At 42.1% G+C, this 26,019-nt stretch overlaps 1 protein-coding gene across 2 annotated transcripts in view; it reads left to right on the top strand.

The window, feature by feature from the left end:
- The first annotated feature begins 260 nt into the window (after positions 1-260).
- The window catches only part of SLC9A8 (solute carrier family 9 member A8), a 78,839-nt gene continuing 53,080 nt past the window's right edge, over positions 261-26,019 (top strand). Inside the window, exons 1-4 of one of the 2 annotated variants that reach the window (XM_017529930.2) lie at positions 261-452; positions 2,503-2,684; positions 10,761-10,841; positions 22,771-22,829. In XM_017529930.2, coding sequence (XP_017385419.1) covers positions 427-452; positions 2,503-2,684; positions 10,761-10,841; positions 22,771-22,829 — 348 coding nt within the window. In that variant the 5' untranslated portion in view covers positions 261-426. The remainder of the gene's footprint in view (positions 453-2,502; positions 2,685-10,760; positions 10,842-22,770; positions 22,830-26,019) is intronic. The other variant, XM_017529931.2, reaches the window with a different exon arrangement.

Here is a 26,019-nt window from a genome sequence, read left to right as displayed (position 1 = left end):
GGGGAAGTGTTCCCTAGGGTCTCTCGGCACAGCTTAGGCTGGAGGCTGGGCACCCTTCTTCACAATTCTTTTAGCACAGCAAGTCCAGGGCACTGGGTGGAGGGTGCTTGCCGTAAGGGTGAGTCAGTGACCTCACAGTTTCCCCAAAACTGTGGTGGGGAAAATCCGGAATTTCTCGCGCCCAGGTGGTCACGTGCCTCAGGCCGGACAGGCGTCCGGAAAGCCCCGGAAGGGACTAAGGAGCTGTCCTCCCACGCGCTTCCTCCCACCCTCAGGCCACTGAGACCAAGGGACAGAGGGCCGCCCTCGCGCGGCTGTGGCCCCGCCTCCCGTTCGTCGGCCCGCGCCTCCAGCGGAAGCCGGAAGCAAAAGCGAGTCCTGTTAGCCCCGCGGCTCCGAACTCGGTGGTCTTGGAAGCTCTGCAGGATGGGGGAGAAGATGGCGGAAGAGGAGTGAGTGGGCTTTTTCCCGGGCTGCGGAGGCGGCGGGGCTGGGCCGCAGCGGGGCTGGGCCCCGGCGGGTGTCAGCGAGCGCCTCAGGCCGCCCGCCGGCCCCGGAAGGCGGAGCTTCTTTTGCTGGTTGGCCAGGACTGACCATGCCGGTGCCTACGAGGAGGGCGGGATGGGCGGGCCTGGGCCCAGGTGGGCTTTGCGTTCTCCTGGAGGTCTGTCCCTCGAGCTGGGAATCTGCTGCCCAGCGCAGGCCCCGAGAGCCGTCTTGCGGAAAATGCAACCCATATTTGCTTTCCCAGTTTTCGATCATCTCATGGTTACTGAGCCCGCTTCCGCCTCCTCCAGGAAGTCATCCGGATTCTCCACACCCACCTCCTACGTAGCCAGTCGCCTCTTCCTCTGTAACGATCAGTTTTCATGTCTTTCTCCTTCACTAAGTTTCATTCAGCCATTAACTGTTAGCCATCTACTCAATTCCAGGCCGTGGGCACGTGGTAGGAGAGAAGGCCGACCAGGAGCCGCTCTCTGGGAGCTTCCATTCCATTGGGAAAAGAAAACCGTGATTAGGCAAGAAGGGTTCAGATCGTGATTAATTAACCCCATTTGTGCGCTAAGCATGTGGGAGTTATTTATATTCTGCTGTTCAGGGTCATCCCCTAGGTCTGATTTTTCACACGTCTTCAATTCAAAAAGTTGCAACCTCTGGCATAAATGGGTTAAGTGTTCTGAAGGAAGCAGAATAGAGTTAGGGTTGAGGAGTCCACTCAGGAAAAAGTGACATTCAGCAGAAACTTGAATGACCAGAAGGAAGGATAGGAGAAGTAACATCAAGTTCAAAAGGCCTGGCTCGAGAAAGGGCTTAGTGCATTGAGTGACAGGCAGCATGGCTACTGTGTAGAGAGGAGGGGGTTCGCTGTACTAGGGGAGATAGGGAAGGACCGCCTGTGTCCTCCACGTAGTTTTGGGCAAGTCCACAAGTCATCTCCGTACCTGCAGGGCAGAGTTTTTTGCAGATTATAGATGCCGATTTATCACTGTTTGTGGGATGAATATGTGAAGATGAATAAGGAACCCTTTCATTGATACTGGACTCCTTCACCTGACAACTTTTCAAATAATATTTCTCGGCCAGATTGGGGTCATTTCATGTAATTAGCTTACGTATTGAGCAGCTGCTCAGTCCCAGACACTAAACAGGGCCTCAGCAGTAAGAAATAAAAGAGGCAGTATAGCCCAGCGACTTCACGTGTGGGTTCTCAGCTTGATTCTGCCACTAACTGAGATGTTGGTGAAGTTTTGCAACCTCCCTGAGGCTTAGTTTTGCATGGGTAAAAAAGGGAAAGTAGTAGTACCCACATCAGGCATGTTATACCCATTAAAGGAGAGGTAGTGTGTTACCTAGTTCCTGGAATGAAGCAGTGCTCAGAAAATAGTAACAATTACAGTTATTATAACAATATTGCACTAGTTGACAATCCCAGAGAAGAGAGCTGTGGGAACAGAAGCAGTGGAGTGGGTAAATTGGGGTGAGGTAAGATGGGGTAATAGAGAGGAGGTGACATTTGAGCCTTTTGAAATTTGAGAAGGATTTGTAAAGTAGGGCGGGGCATGCCCAGATCAACAACTGGGCAAATTTGTGTGGCTTCTTCAACTTGTGGAAGCAATGCAAGGAAAAGAATGTAAATTGGAGAAATAAAGATATAAGTAAACAGTGTTTGACCTTGGAGAGGATGAGACTCCAGTTTGCTTCCCTTTAAATCCCCCAGTAAGTGCCAAAGAGCAGGCAGCATTTTGATTCTATACTGGCCCTGATTCCCTATCATTCCTGTCCTCTAAGCGGCTGTACAAAAGCACCGGAGGCCACTAGTACCCTTGTGCTGTGCAGGGAGGGATTTTACTTAATAAGTTTCTCTCCAAGGCCTGCCTGTTAGTTCAAAGGCTTGTGAATCCCATAAAGCTCTTGGCTAGCTTTGCTTTCTGGTGTGAGGTATGTGAATTGATGTTCTGGGGCCCTTTTCTATGATCTAATTCTGCTTTTTATGTCTTCCAGTAGGTTCCCCAATACAACTCATGAGAGTTTCAATGTCACCCTCCACACCGCCCTGGTTGTGACGACGAAACTGGTGCTCCCGACCCCTGGCAAGCCCATCCTCCCTGTGCAGACAGGGGAGCAGGCCCAGCAAGAGGAGCAGTCCAGCGGCATGACCATTTTCTTCAGCCTCCTTGTCCTAGGTGAATACGGACACCGTCATCCCCATCATCTGCCATCTCCAGGGTCTGTGTGTTTAACCCTGTCACTGCTCTTGACTGTGTCAGGTCTCCCTCCCATTTGGTTTTCATATCAAACACTGAAAGAACATGATCAGTTCATAACAGGGAACTCTTTTTTATAAAATAACGGCACTTAGCAGTTCTGAAGAGCTCTTAAGGTAATACCTTAGCCTTTGAAAGAAAGAATTAAAGAATTTTTGGCCTAGAAAGAATCTTGCGGCTGGGCATGGTGGCTCACCCCTGACATCCCAGCACTTTGGGAGATAGAGGTGAGCAGATCACTTGAGGCTAGGAGTTTGAGACCAGCCTGGCCAACATGGTGAAACCCCATCTCTACTGAAAGTACAAAAATTAGCCAGGCATGGTGGTATGTGCCTGTAATCCAGCTATCTGGGAGGCTGAGGCAGGAGAATTGCTTGAACCTAGGAGGTGAAGTTTGCAGTGAGCCAAGATCATGCCACTGTACTCTAGTCTGGGCGATGGAGTGAAACACTGTCTCAAAAGAAAAAAAACAACAACAAAAACCATAATTTCTTTCAACCTTCTCTTTAATGGGTAAGGAAATTTCATCATGGAGAAGTCAAGTGATTGTCATATCAGGCTGGTTAAGGATAAGAGACTGATAACCAGGTTGCCAGATACCAGTCAAGAGGTTTAGATAGAAGACAAAAACTTAAATGCCTCCCAGAGGCAGTAGACAGTAGACAGTTGTTTTAGACAAAAGAAATCCAGTTGAAACTATACAACTACTTTTGATTAGCTAAGGAATAAATAGCTTTGAGTTTGACTGAAGTCCAAATTCTTGTTTGGCCAGACACAGTGGCTGATGCCTGTAATCCCAGCACTTTGGAAGGCTGAGGCGGGTGAATCACAAGGTCTGCAGATCGAGACCAGCCTGGCCAATATTGTGAAACCTCGTCTCTACGAAGAATACAAAAAAATTATCCAGGTGTGGTGATGGGCACCTGTAATCCTAGCTACTCAGGAGGCTGAGGCAGGAGAATCCCTTGAACCTGGGAAGTAGAGGTTGCATGAGCCAAGATCATGCCATAGCACTCCAGTCCGGTCAACAGAGTGAGACTCCATCTCAAAAAAAAAAAAAAAAAAAATTCTTGTTTGAAAGTAAAGCAGACTTTTCGTTTGCTGCTTTTCTTTAACAATACCAAAGTCATAGTCCTAATGAAATTAGATCTTTTCAGAAAGTTGAAAGGTGGACTCTTTTTTTATTATTTCTCTAATGTGTATTAGGACTGTTTTTTAAGGAAAAGTATAAGTTCTGTCACATTTGCATTTAGTCTCTGGTAAGTGGTCAAAGAATTTTAATAATATGTTTTGAGGCCAGAAGTTTGAGAACAGCCTGGGCAACATAGTGAGACTCTGTCTCTACAAAAAAATAAAATGTTTTAATAATATAGTCTTTGTCTTTGAAGTCCTAGGACTCGGCCGGGCATGATGGCTCGTGCCTGTAATCCTAGCACTTTGGGAGGCCGAGGTGGGTGGATCACCTGAGGTTAGGAGTTTAAGACCAGCCTGGCCATCATGGTGAAACCCCATCTTTTTTTAAAAAAAAAAAAAAGAAATCCTAGAACTCATCCTTATCGCTCATAGTTTTAGAAACTTTTAAACCAATACTGAAAAAGTACACAGACCAGAAGTATACCATGTCTCATGTAGGTTTAATATACCCTGGTAAATTTTTTTTTTTTAAGACAGAGTCTCACTTTGTTACCCAAGCTGGAGTGCAGTGTCATGATCTTGGCTCACTGCAGCCTCCGCCTCCCAGATGCAAGCAGTTCTCTTGCCTCAGCCTCCTAAGTAGCTGAAATTACAGGCATCTGCCACAATGCTGGCTAATTTTGTGTATTTTTAGTACAGACAGGGTTTCACCATGTTGGCCAAACGTCTCAAACTCCTGACCTCAGGTGATCTGCCCACCTCAGCTTCCTGAAGTGCTGGGATTACAGGAGTGAGCCACCATGCCCGTTCCACCCTGTAAACATAGTTGAATTCTTTTTCTAGGGGATTACTTCAACAATGAAGGACTCTTTTTTGTTTTGTTTTCCTTTTTTTTTGGTGATAGTAATTGAAGACAAAAAAGAAAAGCATTTCTTTTCTTGATTAAGAAATCTTTAGTAGCTGAAGTCTTCCTTCAGGATTAAGGAGTATTGTCTATTTACATTGCTGTCAATTTAATATGTTAGACAATGTAAAAGGCAGGCTTGGGAAAAAAAAAAAAAAAACTTTTGTAATTACTTCTTTTAAGGTAAGTTGAAAAGTATAATATGACTTTTAAAGTAACTTCCAGGGTGTGGAGCATTTAAGATTAGCTGTACAAAACACCACAAAACAGGTTTCTATAATGTACTTTTTAAACCAGGCAAAATCCTGCCCATTGTTAATACATTTTTGGGGCCAGAAAGGCTTAACTGTATTTAGTAGTGCTGTATGTTTCTCTTGGACCGTCCTCTCCAAACACATTATAAACCTAGATTCTAGAGTCACACCCGTGTTAGGTGGGTTTCATTTTCACCTAATCAGATTTTTTTTTTTTTTGAGGTTCATTTTTAATAACGTTTTATTCCACTGTAGCTTTTCTACCACCCTACATTCTCTGCGTCTGAGTCCAGGGTCCTCAGAAGAGATAGGGTGCTCTGAAGAGACAGGGCTGCCACATGGGGGGCCTCTCCCTGGAGCCGAGCCCACTCTGGGGAACCCTCGACCTCGAGCATGCCCCTAATCAGATTCTTGACAGTTTATGAGTCAGTGTTTCTGCTTGTGCGGTGGTCAGCATGTATTAGCAAAACAGAATTATGCTTTCTTTTTAAGTAAATTTGAAGGCATTGTTTCTCTGTCTTTCATATTATTATCATTTATTTCTGATTAGATATCCAAACAATGAAAATCTTTTTTTTTTTCTTTGAGTTGAAATCTCTTTTTGTTGCCCAGGGCGGAGTGCAGTGGAATGATCTCAACTCACTGCAACCTCTGCTTCCCGGATTCAAGTGATTCTTCTGCCTCAGCCTCCCAAATAGCTGGGGTTACAGGTGCCTGCCACCACGCCTGGCTAAATTTTGTATCTTTAGTAGAGATGGGATTTTGCCGTGTTGGCAGGCTGGTCTTGAACTCCTGCCGTCAGGTGATCCTCCCACCTCAGCCTCCCAAAATTTTTGCTGGGATTATAGACGTGAGCCTCTGCACCTGGTTCAAACAATGTAAATCTGATAATGTTTTAAAAATTACAGTTATTAGGTAGCTTGCTAATTCATAAATAAATGAACTCAAGTGAATTGAGGGAAATTAATCCATAGATTATTCTAGACCTCAGAACTCCTGACCAGGAATTTATTTGCCACTTTTGGTTACTCTTAGTTAATTCAAATGGAGCGGTAACTGTCCTGTAAGCACCTAGGATTACAGTGTGTTCCTCTTTGTTGAGAAGGGATGATATAACTGTAGTTACTTTTGACTTTTAGAAGCTTGAAGTCAGGTGACTTGCACTTAACCTTTGTTGATCTTTGACTTCATAAGAAACAGTGGCGAATCATTGTTACTTACTTACACTAAATTAATAGTTAACATTATTTGATACATACATTTTATAGGCCGTGAAACTTAATGGAGTTATTGGAATTGATACGTGTTTTATATATTTTCCATAGTCACTACTCCAGGCATGAAAAATTGGAAGCACACCCTCCATACCACAGAGAAGTTTTTGCCCCTTCTTGCTTTGTTTTTTTCCAAGTGTACTTGAAAACATGTGCTTGTTTTTGCATATACATATGTCTGTTTGTAACCACATACACATACACATGTAATGCGTAATGTATGTTTGGAGTTGGGAATTTGTTTTGCCATAGATGGGGTCCTATAACTTGACTTTTCCTCATACAGAATGTCTTGGAGATCACTGTGTTGGTGTTTTTTCTGTCTACCTTTTTCTTTTTTCTTTTTTTTTTTTTTTGGTAGTAAAATGTGCATAACATACATTTACAGTTTTAACCACTTTAAAATGTGTAATTCAGCAGCATCTAGTACATTCACAATGTTGTGCAACCATCACTACTATTTAGTTTCAGAACGTTTTCATCACCCCAAAAGAAAACCAATAAAGGCAGTAATTCCCCATCCCTCCCTCTTCTAGTCCTTGGCAACCACTATTCTGTTTTCTGTCTTTAGGAATTTGCCTATTATTTACAATATTTCATATAAATGAAATATAAAAGGCCATATAATATGTGGTCTTTTGTGTCTTGTTTCTATTACTTGGCATAATGTTCTCAAGATTCATGTTACAGCATATGTTAGAATTGTGTTCCTTTTTATGACTGAGTGATATTCTACTGTATGGATATACCACATTTTGTTTGTTCATTCATCAGTGAACATTTGGATTATTATTACTACCTTTTGGCTATTGTGAATACTGCTGCTATGAACATTTGTGTACAGGTTTTTGTGTAGATAAATGTTTTTGTTTCTTTTGGACATACACCTCCAAGTGGAATTATTGGGTCAAATGGTTACGCTATGTTTAACTTTCTCAGAAACTGACAAATGTTTTCCACAGGGGCTTCACCATTTTACAAGGGTTCCAGTTTCTTCATGTTCTTGCCAACACTTGTTTTCTGGTTTGAAAAAAATGATAGCCTGGGCATGGTGGCTCATACCTGTAATCCTAGTGCTTTGGGAGACTGAGGTGGGCATATCACTTGAGGCCAGGAGTTCGAGACCAGCCTGGCAATATGACAAAACCCTGTCTCTACTAAAAATACAAAAAAATTAACTGGGCATGGTGGCATACACCTATAATCCCAGCTATTCAGAAGGTTGAGGCACTAGAATCATTTGAACCTGGGAGGTGGAGGTTGCAGTAAGCTGAGATCGCACCACTCCACTCCAGCCTGGGTGACAGAGCAAGATTGTCTCAGGAAAAAAAAAAATTATATGTGTGTGTGTGTGTGTGTGTGTGTGTGTATGGCTATCCTAGTGGTTATGCAGTCATATCTCATTGCATTTTTTTTTTTTTTTGACACAGAATCTTGCTCTGTCACCCAAGCTGGAGTGCAGTGGTGAGATCTTGGCTCACTGCAATCTCTGCCTCCCAGGTTCAAGTGATTCTCCTGTCTCAGCGTCCCATGAAGCTGGGATTACAGGCGTGTACCACCACACCCTGCTAATTTTTGCATTTTTAGTAGAGACGGCGTTTCATCACGTTGGCCAGGCCAGTCTTAAGCTCCTGACCTAAGGTGATCTTCCCACCTTGGCCTCCCAAAGTGCTGGGATTACAGGCATGAGCCACCGCACCTGGCCCTCATTGTATTTTTTTTTTTTTTAATCTTGCATGTTCTTCCAGTGAAACGTTGCATTTTAATTTTCGTTTCTGTGTTGATTATTAATGTTGAGCATCTTTTCATGTGCTTATTGACCATTTACACATCATGTTTGGAGAAATGTCTGTTAACGTCCGATGCCCATTTAAAATCTGCGTCGTTTGTCTCTTGATGTTGAGATTAAGAGTTTTTTATATATTGTGGATACTGAATTCTTATCAGATACATGATTTGCAAATATTTTCTCACCTTCTATGGATTGTGTTTTCTGACTTTATTCTTTTTAATGGCTGAAGGCTTAATTACTTTAGTTACTTGGCATTGATGAGCCTTATATTTAGCTCTTTCTGTTAGTAGACAGGTTTCCGCTTTTGCTCTTAAAGCCACAAAGAGTTGTTTGATCTATGTATGAGAGTAACTTAAAATTTTAAACATCTAGCTTGGTACAAAGGAAGAGCAGAAACTGGTTCAACTTTCTTGGTCTATTTTCTGTCCACTTATGCACTCATTTGCCTTTTTTGGTTTTGTCTAGACAGTGGTCATGTTAATTAGTCACATGTTATGCTTATGCCCTGAAACTTTTTTCTTGCCCTTAGTATTTAATGTAGGATTTCTATCTAGGTTAAATATTTATATAAAAATAATACCACAGATTGATAGTTTAAAGCACAGAATTAAAAGGGGACAGAATGTCTACGTTTACAACGATCTGGCCACCTGGTGCTTTTTGGTGGGATTAAAGAAAACTAATTTGTCAGCATAACCTCTGAGAGTGACCAGTGAACAGCCATACGAATTGTTTAAACATTTCCTTGAAGAAAATAACAAAATTAATTTTAGTCCTGTTAATACTGTGATTGATGGGGTGGTATACCGCCTAGGTGCAAATGAAGACCATTTCTCAGAATCAGAAAAATTTGAATAATTTTACATGATTGTATAACATTTAACAGTTTATATTAAAAAATAGATTTCTGGCTGGGCACTGTGGCTCAGAGAAAAAGAAAGAGACATGCACACTAACATTTGGATTAGGAAATTACATTTAGGAATAATTTTTGTGAAGTATCCTATTTTTTTTCAGGGGGGTAGTCCAGAAATATCCCTTTCAAATAGTTTTATTTTGCATCTGCTTATTTTCTGTCATGACAACACCTCTGTGAGGAAAGTTAGACATTATTCTATTTTGGAGGTTGAGGAATGAAGGCATCCAGCCAGGAGGGAAGTGGTAGGGTCCACTGTGGTTAAGAGCACAGATTTGGATCTGACTCAGTACTGCAGCTCCTACCAGTGGTGTGACAGGTGCTGTGATGTCTTGAAGCCTCAGTTTTCTTTTTTTTTTTTTCTGAGACGGAGTTTCACCCATGTTACCCAGGCTGGAGTGCAATGGCGCGATCTCGGCTCACCGCAACCTCCGCCTCCTGGGTTCAGGCAATTCTCCTGCCTCAGCCTCCTGAGTCGCTGGGATTACAGGCACACGCCACCATGCCCAGCTAATTTTTTGTATTTTTGGTAGAGATGGGGTTTCACCATGTTGACCAGGATGGTCTCGATCTCTTGACCTCGTGATCCACCCGCCTCGGCCTCCCAAAGTGCTGGGATTACAGGCTTGAGCCACCGCGCCCGGCAAAGCCTCAGTTTTCTGATCTGTAATCAGAGAAGATAGTGGTAATCACAGCTAGTTCAGAGGGGAGTTGGAGGATTAAATGAAAGTGAATTTGGGGTGTTCAGCCTAGTTCATGGCTCATGGGAAGCCCTCAGACAGTGGGAATGGCAGGACACAGCTGTACCCAGCTGGGGGGCAGGAGTGGTCCATATTCAGATCTTGGCATTGATGAACCTTGTATTTAGCTCACGATTTAGAACAAGATGTTCTTGTCACCAAACCAAAATATTTACTTTTTCCTGTTGTAAAACCCTTACTTCCCTGTATGTTAAGAGCCAGTCACATGGCGGCAAAATAATTTGTGTCATTGCAATCTGTTGTGGTTACATTTGTGCAAAAGTGATTGATTTCATTGACTTCCTCTTCACCATATAGAGTGTTCCCGTTGATAATCACTTCCAAAAAGTTGAAGACCATTTCTCAGAATCAGAAAAATTTGAATAATTTTTACATGATTGTATAAGGTTTAACAGCTTATATTAAAAAACAGATTTGTGGCTGGGCACTGTGGCTCAATGCCTGTAATCCCAGCACTTTGGGAGGGCAAGGTGGGTGGATTGCTTGAGCCCAAGAGTTGGAGACCAGCCTGTACAACATGGTGAAACAAAAAATTTAGCCGGGTATGGTGGCATGTGCCTGTAGTCCAAGCTACTTGGGAGGCTGAAGTGGGAGGATCACCTAACCCTGGAAAATTGAGACTGCAGTGAGCCTAGATCACACCACTGCACTCCAGCCTGGGTGACACAGTGAGATTCTGTCTCAAAAAAATCAGGTTTCTGTGGTTCTTCCAATAACTACTGGAAAACAAACTAGTTCAGACAGACAAATAAGTATAGAGAAAATATAATAAACATTGTAAATGTACCTCCAGTTTAAAAAATGAGACATGAAAAAAACAACTGAAGTTCACTATGTTATATTGAAATTTTTGTGAGGGCAGTCCCAGAAAGAACCACTGACTGGAACTTGGTGTTTATTATTTAAAATAGCGTGTTGTTTGTTTTTTTTTAAACAATGTCTTATTTTTTTTTCCCACAGCTATCTGCATCATATTGGTGCATTTACTGATCCGATACAGATTACATTTCTTGCCAGAGAGTGTTGCTGTAGTTTCTTTAGGTAAGTGCGTATTGGTGATTCCATAATAAAAGCAGTAACGGTAACTACCATTTTTTGAGTGTGTCTTTAGTGCCAGCAACCACAAGAGATGCATCACATCCCTGATCTCATTTAATCCTCACTGCAACGTGCCCTAAGGGTATTATGGTCCCATTTTACAGATGAGGACACTGGGGCTCAAGAAGGGTAGTGACCTGCTAAAGGTCATGTAGAAGCCCAATGGCCATACAGCTCTGTACAGCTCAAAGGCCCTTTCTTAGCTTTTACTTCTGATAGAACTACCCTTGGGGAACATTGACCTCTACTACTAGGCTAGGCTAACATCCAACTCAACTAAGGTAAGTAATGACCCTTCATAGAATCACTCAGTTTTGGCAGGGCATGGTAGCTCACGCGTGTAATCCCACCACTTTGGGAGGCCGAGGTGGGCAAATCACCTGAGGTCAGGTGTTTGAGATAAGCCTGGCCAACATGGTGAAACCCCGTCTCTACTAAAAATACAAAAAATTAGCCAGGTGTCATGGCACACGCCCATAATCCCAGCTATTTGGGAGGGTGAGGCAGGAGAATCGCTTGAACCCGGGAGGCAGAGGCTGCAGTGAGCTGAGATCACGCCATTGCATTCCAGCCTGGGTGACAGAGTGATACTCTGTCTCAAAACAAAAAGAATCACTCAATTTTATAGACAGAAGGGACTCTGACTTGACGGTTTAGGAGGGAGAAATGGCTCACTTAATGCCAGAGTCAGATCTAAAGTCTTCAGAGAGCATTCCACTCTACCCCACTTAAATTTCTCTCTTGTTTCCTGTGCCAATTAAGTGTTAAGATCTAGTTGCAGTGAATGAATTCATGTAATGACAAGTGTGAATGCACACGCAAGTTTAGTGAAGGAAGTGGGGAGTTTCAGTAAATAGAAGTTCAAGACTAAAATGTGGGTGGAGACACGTAAGGCACAGTAAATAAAGTCTTGCTAAGGTCAGCCAAAGCTTTTTACCAGTTTATTATTTTGTAGTTACTTTTACGAGTTTCCACTTGCCTACTAATGGCATTTAATTTTTCCTGATCACCGCTGATGTTCAGAAGTTAACTTTCATTGCCTGGTAGATCTTTAGTGGAGTAGTAGTTCTTTCACAAGATAGTTATTATTTAGGTTGGCTTTGGACATGATCATTCAGATTCTGTTCACTAGCTTCCCTCTCCTCCCATCACCACCAATAGTCCTGCTACCCTGGTTCAGACTCTCCTGAATTTTCCCTCGACTTCAGTACTACTAAGTGCCAGATCCTGGCTTGTGAGCCTTCACAGTGTCATCTCATTTATGCCTTATGACCTCTAGGTGATGCCATATTTTAAGGAATGGGCACCACTGGATAGTATTGATCTTCAGTACAAGCTTGGAAACCAGTTTTACTCAAAGAGTTCTTGTTTTCTTTTAGCATGTTTTTTAGCCAGTGTATCTTGGTAGATTCTAACAACCTTAGCTAATAAAATAGTTCTAGAGCTCCGAGAATAGAAGGCTTGTTCATTAACATTCCTTTCTGCTGTTAGGCATATTGAAAAGAACCTATGTGGTTAATACTCATAATTCTGGCACATTCAGTAAAGACTTAAAGCACTACTCCAAAGAATTTATAGTTTTGTGGTCAGCTTTATAGCTTCTTAAAGAAATTTGCTATCAAAATTATAGTTGGTGTGTATTTGAGTGTTATACATATGAAAATTAAAATGATAATTCTTATAATTTGGTTTGGAATTTCTTTCTTTCTTTCCTTTTTTTTTTCTTTTAAGACAAAATCTCACTCTGTCACCCAGGCTGGAGTGCCATGGCACAGTCTCGGTTCACTGCAATCTCTGCCACCCGGGTTCAAGTGATTCTCCTGCCTCAGCTTCCTGAGTAGCTGGGATTACAGGTTCCTGCCACCACGCCTGGCTAATTTTTTAAAAAATTTTTAGTAGAGATGGGGTTTCACCATCTTGGCCAGGCTGGTCTTGAACTACCGACCTCGTGATCCACCTGCCTTGGCCTCCCAAAGTACTGAGATTTCAGGCGTGAGCCACTATGCCTGACCTCTGGTTTGGAATTTCAAGCTCTTCATATTTCTTGAATGTTTGGGTAGCTGCAGCTTGCTGAACACCAGTGCTTCTATTAGGATTTAGAGCAGATGTTGTTGGTTGCTTACCAAAGAGTCATTTCCCCCCTTCTTCCTTGAAAATAGAACCCCAGTTTTGATCAGATATCTTGCCACAGTGTGCTCAAGGAAGATGGGCCCCTCCAACTCAAGATTGGTCTTTGCCATCATGTTAATTTCACTCTTTGCCAATGATTGGTTGAGAGGGGTGGAGGCAGCGAGGCAGTGTGAAACCCAGTTCTGGCCAGTGACACCAAGGGGAAGTATGAGGAGGTGGTGGGTCCTGGAAAACATTTTCTTCTTCAATAGTAATGAGAAATTTCTCCTTCATTTCTTTGATGCCGCTGCTGAATAAGATTGTGATGCCTAATGTATGGGTAGCCATCTTGCAACTATTGTGGCTCAAAGACAAAAGCCAGAGTGCTAAGGATTGCCAGGGGGACAGATGGGAATCCCAGATTCTTGATTGCATTGTTGCTTTGTTGAATTGATAGCCTTGAAGCTTCCTATCTCAGTGCTACCCGTTATATGAGATAATAAACATCTATTAGCTATTGTTAATTTGGAATAAAGAGAAAAATCCAACATTTATTATTTAAGCCATTTTTAGTCTAGGTTCTTTTACTTGCAACTAAAAGTATCTTAACTAACATAGAACTCTTTCCATTCAAGGGACAAAACCCAATTTAAAAGAAATCAAATTGGCCAGGTGAGGTGGCTTATGCCTGTAATCCCAGTACTTTGGAAGGCTGAGGCAGGCGGATCGCCTGAGTCCAGGAGTTCAATACCAGCCTGGCCAACATGGTGAAACCCCATCTCTACTAAAAATAGAAAAATTAGCTGGGCGTGATGGCAGGCGCTTGTAGTGTCAACTACTCTGGAGGCAAGAGAACCACTTGAGTCCAGGAGGTGGAAGTTGCAGTGAGCCCAGGTCACAGCAGAGCACCGCAGCCTGGATGACAGAGCAAGACTCCATCTCAAAATGAACAAACAAAAAATTGGTTTGAGGTCACACGTGTGTTGGCTCATATAATTGGCAAAACTACAGGTTATATTAGCTTGAGACAGCTGAATCAGGTCTCCTGGACCCAGTTCTCCATGTCTCAGCAGTGAATCCCTTTTCCTTGACTTCACTCTCAGGCAGGGTCTCCATCCACAGGTTCATTTCTTCACCGATGTTGCAGAAATAATTGTAGCCTGCACAGCCAGGTCTTGGGAGAAGTGATGGCAGTCTTGCTTTCAATACTTATTTGCTAACTCAGGTGACTGAAAACCTACGAGCAGTTCCAGGGAAAGTGGTGGGGTCCAGAAAGTACTTTTTAAAAATTACATTAGAGGACATTTGGTTAGAATTTGCATATGCTGACATAGCTATCAAAATAATTCTGTATTTCATAAAGCTATAGAAATTGAAGGAAAATTTTTTCCTCAACTGGAACAAAGTGTAACTAAATATTGAGATATCTACCATTTCAAGAATTTCCAACTTTTGTGCCAAAAAAGAATCTAGATGAAGATGCCAGAGAAAGTAGGGTTTTCATTCTTTCAGGGATAAATTTTCCTTGCCTGCCAGAGGTTACTTTGTAGTTGGCAGTCATTTTGAGACATTGTTGGTCTTTTGGTTTGTAGTTCGGTGTTCAGCGTTCTTAAGAAATTGTCGGTATAGCAAAGGACCATCTGTACTCTAAAAGCACATGTCCCCCCTTCTACTTTTTTTTTTTTTTTTTTTGAGACGGAGTTTCGCTCTTGTTACCCAGGCTGGAGTGCAATGGCGCGATCTCGGCTCACCGCAACCTCTGCCTCCTGGGTTCAGGCAATTCTCCTGCCTCAGCCTCCCGAGTAGCTGGGATTACAGGCATGCACCACCATGCCCATATAATTTTTTGTATTTTTAGTAGAGACGGGGTTTCACCATGTTGACCAGGATGGTCTCGATCTCTTGACCTTGTGATCCACCCGCCTCGGCCTCCCAAAGTGCTGGGATTACAAGCGTGAGCCACCGCGCCCGGCCCTTTGTTGTATTTTTAAATGAGTGTCTATCTGGCCACTTTTTATTTTTTATAAAAATATAGTATCAACCGGAAGTTCTTTTTTTTATTATTAAAAAAAATTTTTTTTAATTTATTTTTATTTTTTAAAAATTTTATTATTTTTTAAGAGATGGTGTCTTGCTGTGTTGCCCAGGCTGGAGTGCAGTGGCTGTTCACAGGCGCGATCCCGCTACTGATCAGCATGGGAGTTTTGACCTGCTCTTTTTCCGACCTGGGCCGGTTCACCCCTCCTTAGGCAACCTGGTGGTCCCCCGCTCCCGGGAGGTCACCATATTGATGCCAAACTTAGTGTGGACACCTGATCAGCATAGCGCACTACAGCCCAGAACTCCTGGGCTCAAGTGATCCTCCCACCTCAGCCTCCTGAGTAGCTGGGACTACAGGCATGCGCCACTGTGTCTGGCAACCTGAAGTTCTAAAGAGTTCCTTGGGGACCCTGTTCAAAGCTTTCAGAATACTTTCTATACTTTATGGAATTCTGTAGTTTTGGCCTTTTAAAAACTAATTCCTTTTGTACAGCTAAACAACTATATTAAAAAAAAGTGTTTATTGACAATTTTTTAAAATTTATTTTTATTTTTTTGAGACAGTGTCTTGCTCTGTTGCCCAGGCTGGAGTGCAGTGGCGTGATCTCAGCTTACTGCAACCTCTGCCTCCTGGATTCAAGTGATTCTCCTGCCTCAGCCTCCCAAGTAGCTGGGACTAGAGGCGTGCACCACCATGCCCAGCTAATTTTTGTATTTTTAGTAGAGACGGGGTTTCACCATGTTGGCCAGGATGGTCTCGATCTCTTGACCTGGTGATCTGTCTGCCTCAGGCTCCCGAAGTGCTGGGATCATAGGCATGAGCCACTGTGCCTGGCATTTATTGACAATTATTTTTATCTTGTTTCATTTTCTTCCAGTCTGTGTGTAGGCATATCCATATGTATTAGATCACTTTATATAGTTTAATTTGAGTTTATATCATTTTTTGTGTGTTCTTCCCATGTATTAGTTGAGTTCACACATTTATTTATTTATTTTATTTTTTCTTTTTTTTGAGACAGAGTCTCATTCAGTCACCCAGCCTGGAGTGCAGTGGCGCAATCTTGGCTTACTGCTACCTCCGCCCCCTGGGTTTAAGTGATTCTCCTGCTTCAGCCTCCCAAGTAGCTGGGATTACAGGCATGTGCCACCATGCCTGGCTAATTTTTGTATTTTTAGTAGAGACAGGATTTCACCATGTTGGCCAGGCTGGTCTCAAACTCCTGACCTCAAGTGATCCGCCTGCCTCTGCCTCCCAAAGTACTAGGGTTACAGGCATGAGCCACCGTGCCCATATTTATAAATAAATAAATATGGGCCATATTTATTTTTTTACTGGCTGTATAATGGTGATTCATTTATATATTTGGGGCTAAGATTTGTAAGGAATTAAAATGAGGCTGGGCATGGTGGCTCATGTCTAATCCCAGCACTTTGGGAGGCCAAGGTGGGGAGATCACCTGAGGTCAGGAGTTTGAGACCAGCCTGGTCAACATGGCAAAACCCCACCTCCACTAAAAATACAAAAATTAGCCAGGCATGGTGGTGCATGCCTATAGTCCCAGCTACTCTGGAGGCTGAGGCAGGAGAATCACTTGAACCTGGGAGGTAGAGGTTGCAGTGAGCTGAGATCATGCCAGTGCATTCCAGCCTGGGAGGCAGATCGAGACACCATCTCAAAAAAAAAAAAAAAAGGAAAATGAAATACTTGTAAGCATATTGCCCAGCATCCTCTGTTGAATAATGGCAAAAATAGGAGTTTGCCTCCAACTCCAACAGTCATGCCTTATTTTAGTGAGAAAAGGCCTGACTGGGATTATAAATGGAGGGCTGGAAGTTTGACTTTCAGATGCCAAAGTTTAGCCTTAATACTGCTGATTATAAGAAAAACTATGATCTAATTCACAAACAAGATTTAATTGAATCATTGGGTAAATAGAATATGCAAATGTGCTCCCCATCATAACTTTTTAAACCATGTTTGTGCTATTTAATTCTATTCCTTCTTGCTTCTTACTAAAATATTTTAATTTTTTTTGTTGTTTTTTAAGGATAGTGCTTTTGGCCAGTTACAGCTCTTTCAGAAGTTGTCTGGCAGGCTTTCTGTACCCCCACCAAAAAATTGTTTTTAATTAAAAGAGCCAGGCACAGTGGCTCACACCTGTAATCTCAACACTTTGGGAGGCAGAGGTGGGCAGGTCACTTGAGGTCAGGGGTTCAAGACCAGCCTGGTCAACATGGCAAAGCCCCATCTCTACTAAAAATGCAAAAATTAGCCATGGTGGCATGCACCTGAAATCTCAGCTACATGGAAGGCTGAGGCAGGAGAATTGCTTGAACCTGGGAGATGGAAGTTGTCGTGAGCCAAGATTGTGCCACTGAACTCCAGCCTGGATGACAGAGTGAGACTCTGCCTCAAGCAAATAATAATAATGTATTAATATATTTTGCACATTAGCACAGTGCTTGGCACACGGTATGAGTGTGTGTGTATGCATTTATTTCTTTTTAACACAGTGCAAATCCCTAGGTGTGTATGTGTGTATATATATATTCTTTTTTTGAGAGAGAGAGAGAGAGAACTTGTTTTGTGATTGTACATTGTGTAATCTGATTATTAATACATTTGAGGATTTTTTAGTGGCCCAGGCTTCAGGGATGGTTGGGTGGTAAGATGGCGGCTGTGAGTCCGCTGTTTAGTGACTTGGTGTGGGGGAAACTCGGCCAGTATCCTCCTTGGCCAGGAAAGATTGTTAACCCATCAAAGGACTTGCAGAAACCTCGTGGAAAGAAATGCTTCTTTGTGAAACTTTTTGGAACAGAAGATCATGCCTGGATCAGAGTGAAACAACTGAAGCCATATCATGCTCATAAAGAGGAAACGATAAAGATTAGCAAAGGTAAACTATTCCAGCAAGTGGTGGATGCTATCAGAGAGTTTCTCAGGAGAGCTGGAAGGGAAAGACCAGACATCATCCCACACTTCTGCTAATGACAAGAATCGGCATAATTCCAATGAGGAGAGAAGTAGGCCAAACTCAAGTGATGAGAAGCGCAAACTTAGCCTCACTGCAGTGAAGCAACACCCACCATGTGAGAGGGGATTCCAGAGAGCTGGAAATCCCTATTTTTGCTTTGTTTTTAATGAACATTTGTCTTTCAGAATAGGATTGTGCAATAATGTTTAAATGGCAAAAACAAAACATGATTTTGTGCAGTTAAAACTACTGCAAGAAAAATAAAACATTTCTTGGTAACAAAAAAAAATTAATACATTTGAAACCTTTTTCATGTAACCTTACTGACCAGGAATACTTACGTTTTACAGTCATAATGGTAGCCCTGCAGTGCACTCTGGGAACGAGCAAACATTGGCAGTTCATTGGAGTCGTGTAGGCAGCCTGCAATAGTACAGTCTTCTGTGTCTTTAGCATGATTAGGTGGTAGGATGCACCCGAGCTAGTGGACCAGCATCACTTGCTGGTCCTAAGCTCTCAGAAAAGCTACTTAAACTCTCTGAGCCTTCTTACAGTGTTCTTTTGAGGATTAGAAGTAATTGAAAATGACAAATCCTGGAAGAAGAGGCTCAACAAATAATCATTAATTGCTCCCGATCTTCTGAATGAATTGAGTGGTGTCCTTAATGAGGTGTGTGCACAAAGATCAACTAGGAGCAAAGGAAAATGTTAGAACTTGAGTTTCTTTTTATTTTTAACCTCACTCTTTTACAATTTCTATTTTTCGTGAATATTTTAAAATACAGGCTGGGCATGGTGGCTCGTGCCTGTAATCCCAGCACCTTTGGGAGGCTGAGGCAGGCGGATCACCTGAGGTTGGGAGTTCAAGATCAGCCTGGCCAACATGGTGAAACCCAGTCTCTACTAAAAATACAATCATCATTAGCCAAGTATGGTGGCATACAATTTTAATACCAGCTACTCTCTCTATCCATATATCTATGTATATATAGTGGTACATGGCTGGGTGCAGTGGCTCGTGCCAGTAATCCCAGCACTTTGGGAGCCCAAGGCAGGCAGATCAGTTGAGGTCAGGAGTTCAAGACCAGCCTGAGCAACATGGTGAAGCCCTGTCTCTACAAGAAAATTCGTCAGGCCTGGTGGTGCGCACCTGTAGTCCCAGCTACTTGGGAGGCTGAGGCAAGAGAGTTGCTTGAATCCAGGAGGTTGCAGTGAGCACTCCAGTCTGGGCAACAGAATGAGACTTCATCTCAAAAAAAAAGCGTGTGTGTGGGTGCACACATGCGTGTGTGTGTGTGTGTGTAGTAATGCAATAACTTTTTTTTTGAGATAGAGTTTCACTCTTGTTGCCCAGGCTGGAGTGTAAAAGCATGGTCTCGGCTCACCACATCCTCCACTTCCTGGGTTCAAGCAGTTCTCCTGCCTCAACCTCCCAAGTAGCTGGGATTACAGGCATGTACCACCACGCCTGGCTAATTTTGTATTTTTAGTAGAGACAGAGTTTCTCCATGTTGGTCAGGCTGGTCTCAAACTCCTGACTTCAGGTGATCCACCTACCTTGGCCTCCTAAAGTGCTGGGATTACAGATGTGAGCCACCTCACCCGGCCATCACTTTCATATTAATTAATAACAAATTAAAGTTTGTAACTTGAGAGTACACATTCAAATTCTTTTTAGTAATAGGAATATACAAAATTGTATCTCAGGCATTATTTCTATCTGGTGGCCAGTTGTGTGATACAAATTCATTTTCTCTGTTGAGTAGATTGATTTGACCTAACTTGGAACCTCAATCTCAAGAGGTAAAGTAGTAGTTTGCCAATTTATTGGTGCACAAAGGATTATTTAAGTAATTATTAATAATATCACATTGTATTTTACAAAGCTTCCTAGCACTTCGTAAGTAATAAAACACAGGCTTGGGCAATAGAATAATTACCGATTTTCAAATGTAACTGTTTTATGTGTGATTATAAAAGGTAATCATGGCGTTAAGATGTGGTATGCTTTTAGAAGAGAAAAAGAAACATGAGGTTTTAGTAAAGCAGAAAAACACTAGCTTTGAAAATGAAGTCTGAAACGATGGAAAGAGGTTTAACTTCCCTGGGAATCAGGATAATTGCTGAATGCAAATTGAGTGCAAATACAAATTGAAACATTAAAGTATGATTTCTTGCCCACCATGTTGGCAGAAATGTTAACATCTGATGATTATCCAGCGCTACTGAGGATGTGGGACACTTTCTTTTGGAAGTGTAAGGCGGTACAACTACTTTGGAGGATAATTTGGCAACATTTTCAATGATAAAAATGCTCATGCTTTGTAATCCTGCCATTTGTAGTCTCTGGATCCGCCCTAGGGAGAGAGTCTTGGTTTTTTTGTTGTGAATGTCTTCCACAGGGAGATGCTCTTAACACAAAGTGGCATGTACAAGCATGTTCATTGTAGCACCACTGTTAATAGCAAACAGTTGGAGGAAACCATCAGTGGGGGAATGGTTAAAAAGGTTGTGACTTAAAAAAAAATGCAATATAATTCACATATAATAATTTCACCATCTTAAAGTGCATAATTCAGAGCTTTTTAGTGTATTCAGAGTGTATAACCATCACCTCTACCTAATGCCAGAACACTTTCATTACCCCAAAAAGAAACATATCCATTAGCAGTCACTCCCCATTTCTCCTTTCTCCCTTCTCCCATCCCCTGGAAACCACGAATCTATATTCTGTCTCTATGAATTTGCCTGTTCTGGACCTTTCATATAAATTGATAGAATCATACAACCTGTGGTACTTTTTATTTGGCAGCAGCTTTATTGAGATGTACTTCACATACCACACAATTCTCCCACGGTGTTCAACAGTGTTTAGTATGTCCAGAGTTACGCAGCCATCACCACAGTCAATTTTAGGACATTTTCATCACCTCAAAAAGAAACCCCATGCCCTTTAGCTATCAGCTCCATACCTCTCCTCTCTATCCCTGGGCAACCGTTACTGTCCCTGTAGATTTGCCTATTGTGGACATTTCATATAAATAGAATATGTGAAATGTCTTTTATGTCTGGCTTCTTTCACTTGGTATATTTTCAAGATTCTTCCATGTTGCAGCAGCTATCAGTACTTCATTCCTTTTCATTGCTGAATAATACTACACTGTATGGATATACCACAGTTTGTTTATTCACTTATTAGTTAAGGACATTTGGGTTCTTTCCACGTTGTTGTTGTTTTGAGATGGAATCTTACTTTGTCACCCAGGCTGGAGTGCAGTGGTGCAATCTTGGCTCACGGCAACCTCCACCTTGCGGGTTCCAGCGATTCTCCTGCTTCTCCCAAGTAGTTGGGACTACAGGCACATGCCACCATGCCTGGCTAATTTTTGTATTTTTAGTAGAGATGGGGGTCTCACCATGTTGGTCAGGCTGGTCTTGAACTCCTGACCTCAAACAATCCACCTGCCTTGGCCTCCCAAAGTGCTGGGATTACAGGCATGAGCACCTGGCCTCTTTCCACCTTTTCTCTTGTAGGTATTGTAATTAAAATGTAATTACAATTTGAAAAAAATAGGAACATGGGAACTGTAGCAGGAGATGGGTTGATGGGTTAGAATCCATGCTTCATGCCCCCTGGCAAGTGTTTTCATTGACTCTTTTATAGCTCAGCTTTATTTTGTCTTGGGTCCTTTCTCTTTTTCAAAATAATTTTATTATTTTTAATACTATATAACAGTTCCAATAGCATGAAGGTTTATAAAGTTAAAATGAACTTATCTCCCCTGTTCACCTCAGACTACTCACTCTGAGGTCATGTTAGTACAGGTCCTTTTCCAGCTCAACTTCTTGTTCTGATACTTTCTCCTACCCCACCCAGTAAGCTGGGCTTCAGTCTTCTCTGGCTGATGGCGGAGCTCCTTCCTCCATGGGAAAGGGAAGTCTTCATGTTGAAGCATCCACGGCAGGGGCCTGCAGGCTTGCTTTGTGTCACCTCCTACCCGAGATTGTTATTTAGTAGGTCTGGAGTTCTACTTGGGCATCTTTATTTTATAAAAAGTTCCCATGGTGATTCTGGTGAACCAGCAGGGTAAAGAGTCATTTATCTAGGGAGTAGCAGAGAAATCATAATTTGTGCCCATGCTGCTGCTTTGAGAATTATTTTTGGTAGCTGCTTAATGAGAGTGATGAGCCTGTCAGCTTTATGGAAAAAGCCTGAACTTAGGTCTGTTTTCTTCCAGGAATTTCACAGAACTTTTACTTTAGGTTATTTTCAGCATTTGCGTTTTTCTAACTAAATATTCGACATGGAGCTGCTATTTGAGTCTAAGAAAGTGGTCGAGAATTCTTTTTTGAAAATTATGGAAATAAACAGTACCCGGCAAACTTAGCTTGTAAACTCTTGCCATTTCCCATTGAAAATGGGTGGATATAGTAAAAATGACAGGCGATAAATCTTCCCCAGCCAGAGTATCCTTGGGTCTTGCTTTAAAAATGCTTTACCTCCCCAACCGTCTGACTTTTGTACTTTATTTTAGTATGTTTGCCTGAGATGTGAGCTAGAAATTCATGTGACTCAAAACTTAACAATAACTTACTATTCTTATGTTTGCAGACATAAAACTTGCAGAACTCCATAAAAGCCGTTTAGATACATTATTGTTCATATTCAGTTTCTCTAGAATAATAAACTGAGTAATCTTTCTCATATCTTAAATTTATGTTAAAGTTTACATTTTCTCTTGTAGGTATTCTCATGGGAGCAGTTATAAAAATCATAGAGTTTAAAAAACTGGCGAACTGGAAGGTAGGTTTGCCCAACTGTTCGTTTTTAATATAATCACAGTTTTTGGTTGTTCTTAATTTTAGTTACAGTGATGGTTATGCTGACTTTTTTGTAATTACTTGGCTATCGGTGGAGTTGTTTATGTAATTATATATCCCATTAATTTTTAAGATTTTATTAGATACAGTTGATACCTTTTTATCTGAGTTTTTGCAAAAGCATAAATCTCATACCGTTTCAAGTCAGCGTGGGAGCACCAATGTCATTTTTTTTGTTATTTTACTTGCATTTTTATAATCCTAGACTAACCTACTTTATTAGGCAGGAAAATTCTCTAATTAGCATTAAACATTAAATACTGTTTATTGCTCCCAATTCCATTCTGACAGCTGAGGATAATAAAACATACTTGTCCAGTACTTTGAGACACAGTACGTCGTGTATTGTAGCTCGTGTTATCCTCATGACAGTCATGTGAGGTGGATTGACTGAGTATTGTAATTTCATCACCCTGTTTTTACAGATGAAAAAAGTGACATTCAGGGAGATTGGGATGTATTCAGTGTCACAGAGCTGGAAAGAAAGTGGCTGAGTGGAGTCTTGTCTCCAAATCCGCCGGCCTGAACACGCAGTGTTCTCTCCACCGTACCACACTGTCCTCGGTTTGCTGTTACACGTACCCTTGTGTTTATGCAGATGTTATTAGAGTTTGAGCATCATCCTCAGGATGATGGACTCATTGAAACTGGAATTTCAGCTTCAACTTGAGCATCCATGTTGAGTAGGGCAAGATTAGCAAGTATGCTACAAAATTGATTTTGTAGAGGGAAATAAGATTCATTTCAAAATAATAAAAAATTAGATGGCTAAAATTGATCACATGTGAGCCCTTCCTACTTTTATGCAGCTCCTAGGTACTAGGATTAATTTACCTGTGAAACTGTAGAGTATAAAATTAGCAAGACAAACCTTATAGTGTAACGTAAAACACAATTTGAAGCTGTTATAAATGAAATATTTTATATATTAAATAAATTTTCAAAATGTATTTTGAGCTCTGAATAGTGATGGGATACACCTTAGCTGGGGAGGCCTCACTGGAGCACATCACCTGTGGGATTTCTGCCTTCCTGTGACGTGGTTACATTTAACCACTCTAAGAGTGAGTCAGTACTGACTAGAGGGCCTTTCTCTACTCCTAGACTGGATATAGCTCGATGTGTATATTTTGCTCACTAACCCATTTTGTTTGATCTGATTTAAAAATCAGTTAATCAAGATTGGGCATGTTGGCTCATGCCTGCAATCCCAGCACTTTGGGAGACTGAGATGAGTGGATCACCTGAGCTCAGGAGCTCGAGAGCAGCCTAGGCAACATGGGGAAACCCCGTCTCTACAAAAATAGAAAAAAATAAAAAATAAAAATTCAGTTGATCAAAATTTAAATTGACTTCAAAACACTTAAAAATTGTTAGATTTTGGCTGGGTGCGGTGGCTGATGCCTGTAATCCCAGCACTTTGAGAGGCCAAGTTGAGAGGATCACCTGAGTTCAGGAGTTCGAGACTGGCCTGGCCAACATGGTGAAACCCCATCTCTACTAAAAATACAAAAAATTAGCTGGGCGTGGTGGCATGCACCTCTAGTCCCAGCTACTTGGGACGCTGAGGCATGAGAATTACTTGAACCTGGGAGGCAGAGGTTGCAGTGAGCCAAGACTGAGCCACTGCACTCCAGCCTGGGTGACAGAGTGAGACTCTGTCTCAAAAAAAAGTTAGATTTTTAAATATTACCAGTCTATATAAAATTCTGGAAATTTTACATAAAATCCAGAACTTCTAGCTTCTCTTGGAAAAGCAGAAGCTCTCTTACTACTAGGTCCAGCAGTGATTAGAGCCAGTGAGCAGGGGCTCATCTCCCAGGTCATGCAGTGTAGCCCCAAGAAACCTTTGCTTGTGACCCCTGCTCCAAGCAGTGGGAATGGGGAATGGGAGGTGATCTTTCACTTCTAGTTTTATATGCATCAGTGTTACCGAATTTGTTTTCCAGTAGATGTTACTTTTCAAGATAAAATAATAGAATGTATTTAATAGTACAGACCATGAAACCAAAGTTAGGTGATGGATGTGATTAAGTGCCTAAAGTGTCATCCAGACAACCAGTGCTTGACTTCAGAAAAAGGCAGTATTGGGGAGGTTGGCATGTGCCTGTGGTCCCAGCTACTTGGGAGGCTGAGGCAGGAGGATTGCTTGAGCCTAGGAGTTTGAGGCTGCAGTTAGTTATAATTGCACCACTGCAGTCCAGCCTGGGCAACAGAGCTATCTCTTAAAAAAAAAAAAAAAAAAGGTTGGGGCAGACTTCCTGGAGGAGCCTGCATTTGTGGAGAGACAGAGTGGGAAGCAGGACACCTGTCTGGAAACCAGATGTGCAGGGAGCAGTGGGAAGTCAGAAAAACAAGAGGATCTGGTGGTTTCTTTCCATGAAGTTTTGCTTCCAAACTGACCTGCTGGGTCTGCCTTCTACTTGTATTATCATGTGCTTAATATTTTTCTATCAACTTGCTTTTTAATTGTAAATACATATGTACATTTATATTCTCCCTATACATATTTATTTATTTAATTTATTTGAGACAGAGTCTTGCTTGGTTGCCCAGGCTGGAGTGTAGTGGTACAATCTCAGTTCAGTGCACTCTGCCTCCCGGGTTCAAATGATTCTCCTGTCTCAGCCTCCTGAGTGGCTGTGCAGAAGAACAGACGTGCACCACCATACCTGGCTAATTTTTGTATTTTTAGTAGAGATAGTGTTTCACCATGTTAGCCAGGCTGGTCTCGAACTCCTGACCTCAAGTGATCCACCTGCCTTGGCCTCCCAAAGTGCTGGGATTACAGGCAGGAGCCACTGTGCCTGGCTGTGGCTAATTTTTTAAAAAATTTTTTGTGGCTGGACGTGGTAGCTCACGCCTGTACTCCCAGCACTTTGGGAAGCCAAGGCGGGTAGATCACAAGGTCAGGAGTTCAAGACCAGCCTGGCTAGCATGGTAAAACCCTGCCTCTACTGAAAAAATACAAAAAATTAGCCGGACGGGGTGGGGCATGCCTGTAATCCCAGCTACTCGGGAGGCTGAGGCAGGAGAATCACGTGAACCTAGGTGGCAAAGGTTGCAGTGAGCCTGGATTGTGCCACTGCACTCCAGCCTGGGTGATAGAACGA

Source organism: Cebus imitator, unplaced genomic scaffold (genome assembly GCF_001604975.1).
Source record: "Cebus imitator isolate Cc_AM_T3 unplaced genomic scaffold, Cebus_imitator-1.0 Scaffold62, whole genome shotgun sequence".
In the NCBI taxonomy this organism is placed as follows: domain Eukaryota; kingdom Metazoa; phylum Chordata; class Mammalia; order Primates; family Cebidae; genus Cebus; species Cebus imitator.
This window is presented reverse-complemented; position numbering and strand designations above follow the sequence as displayed.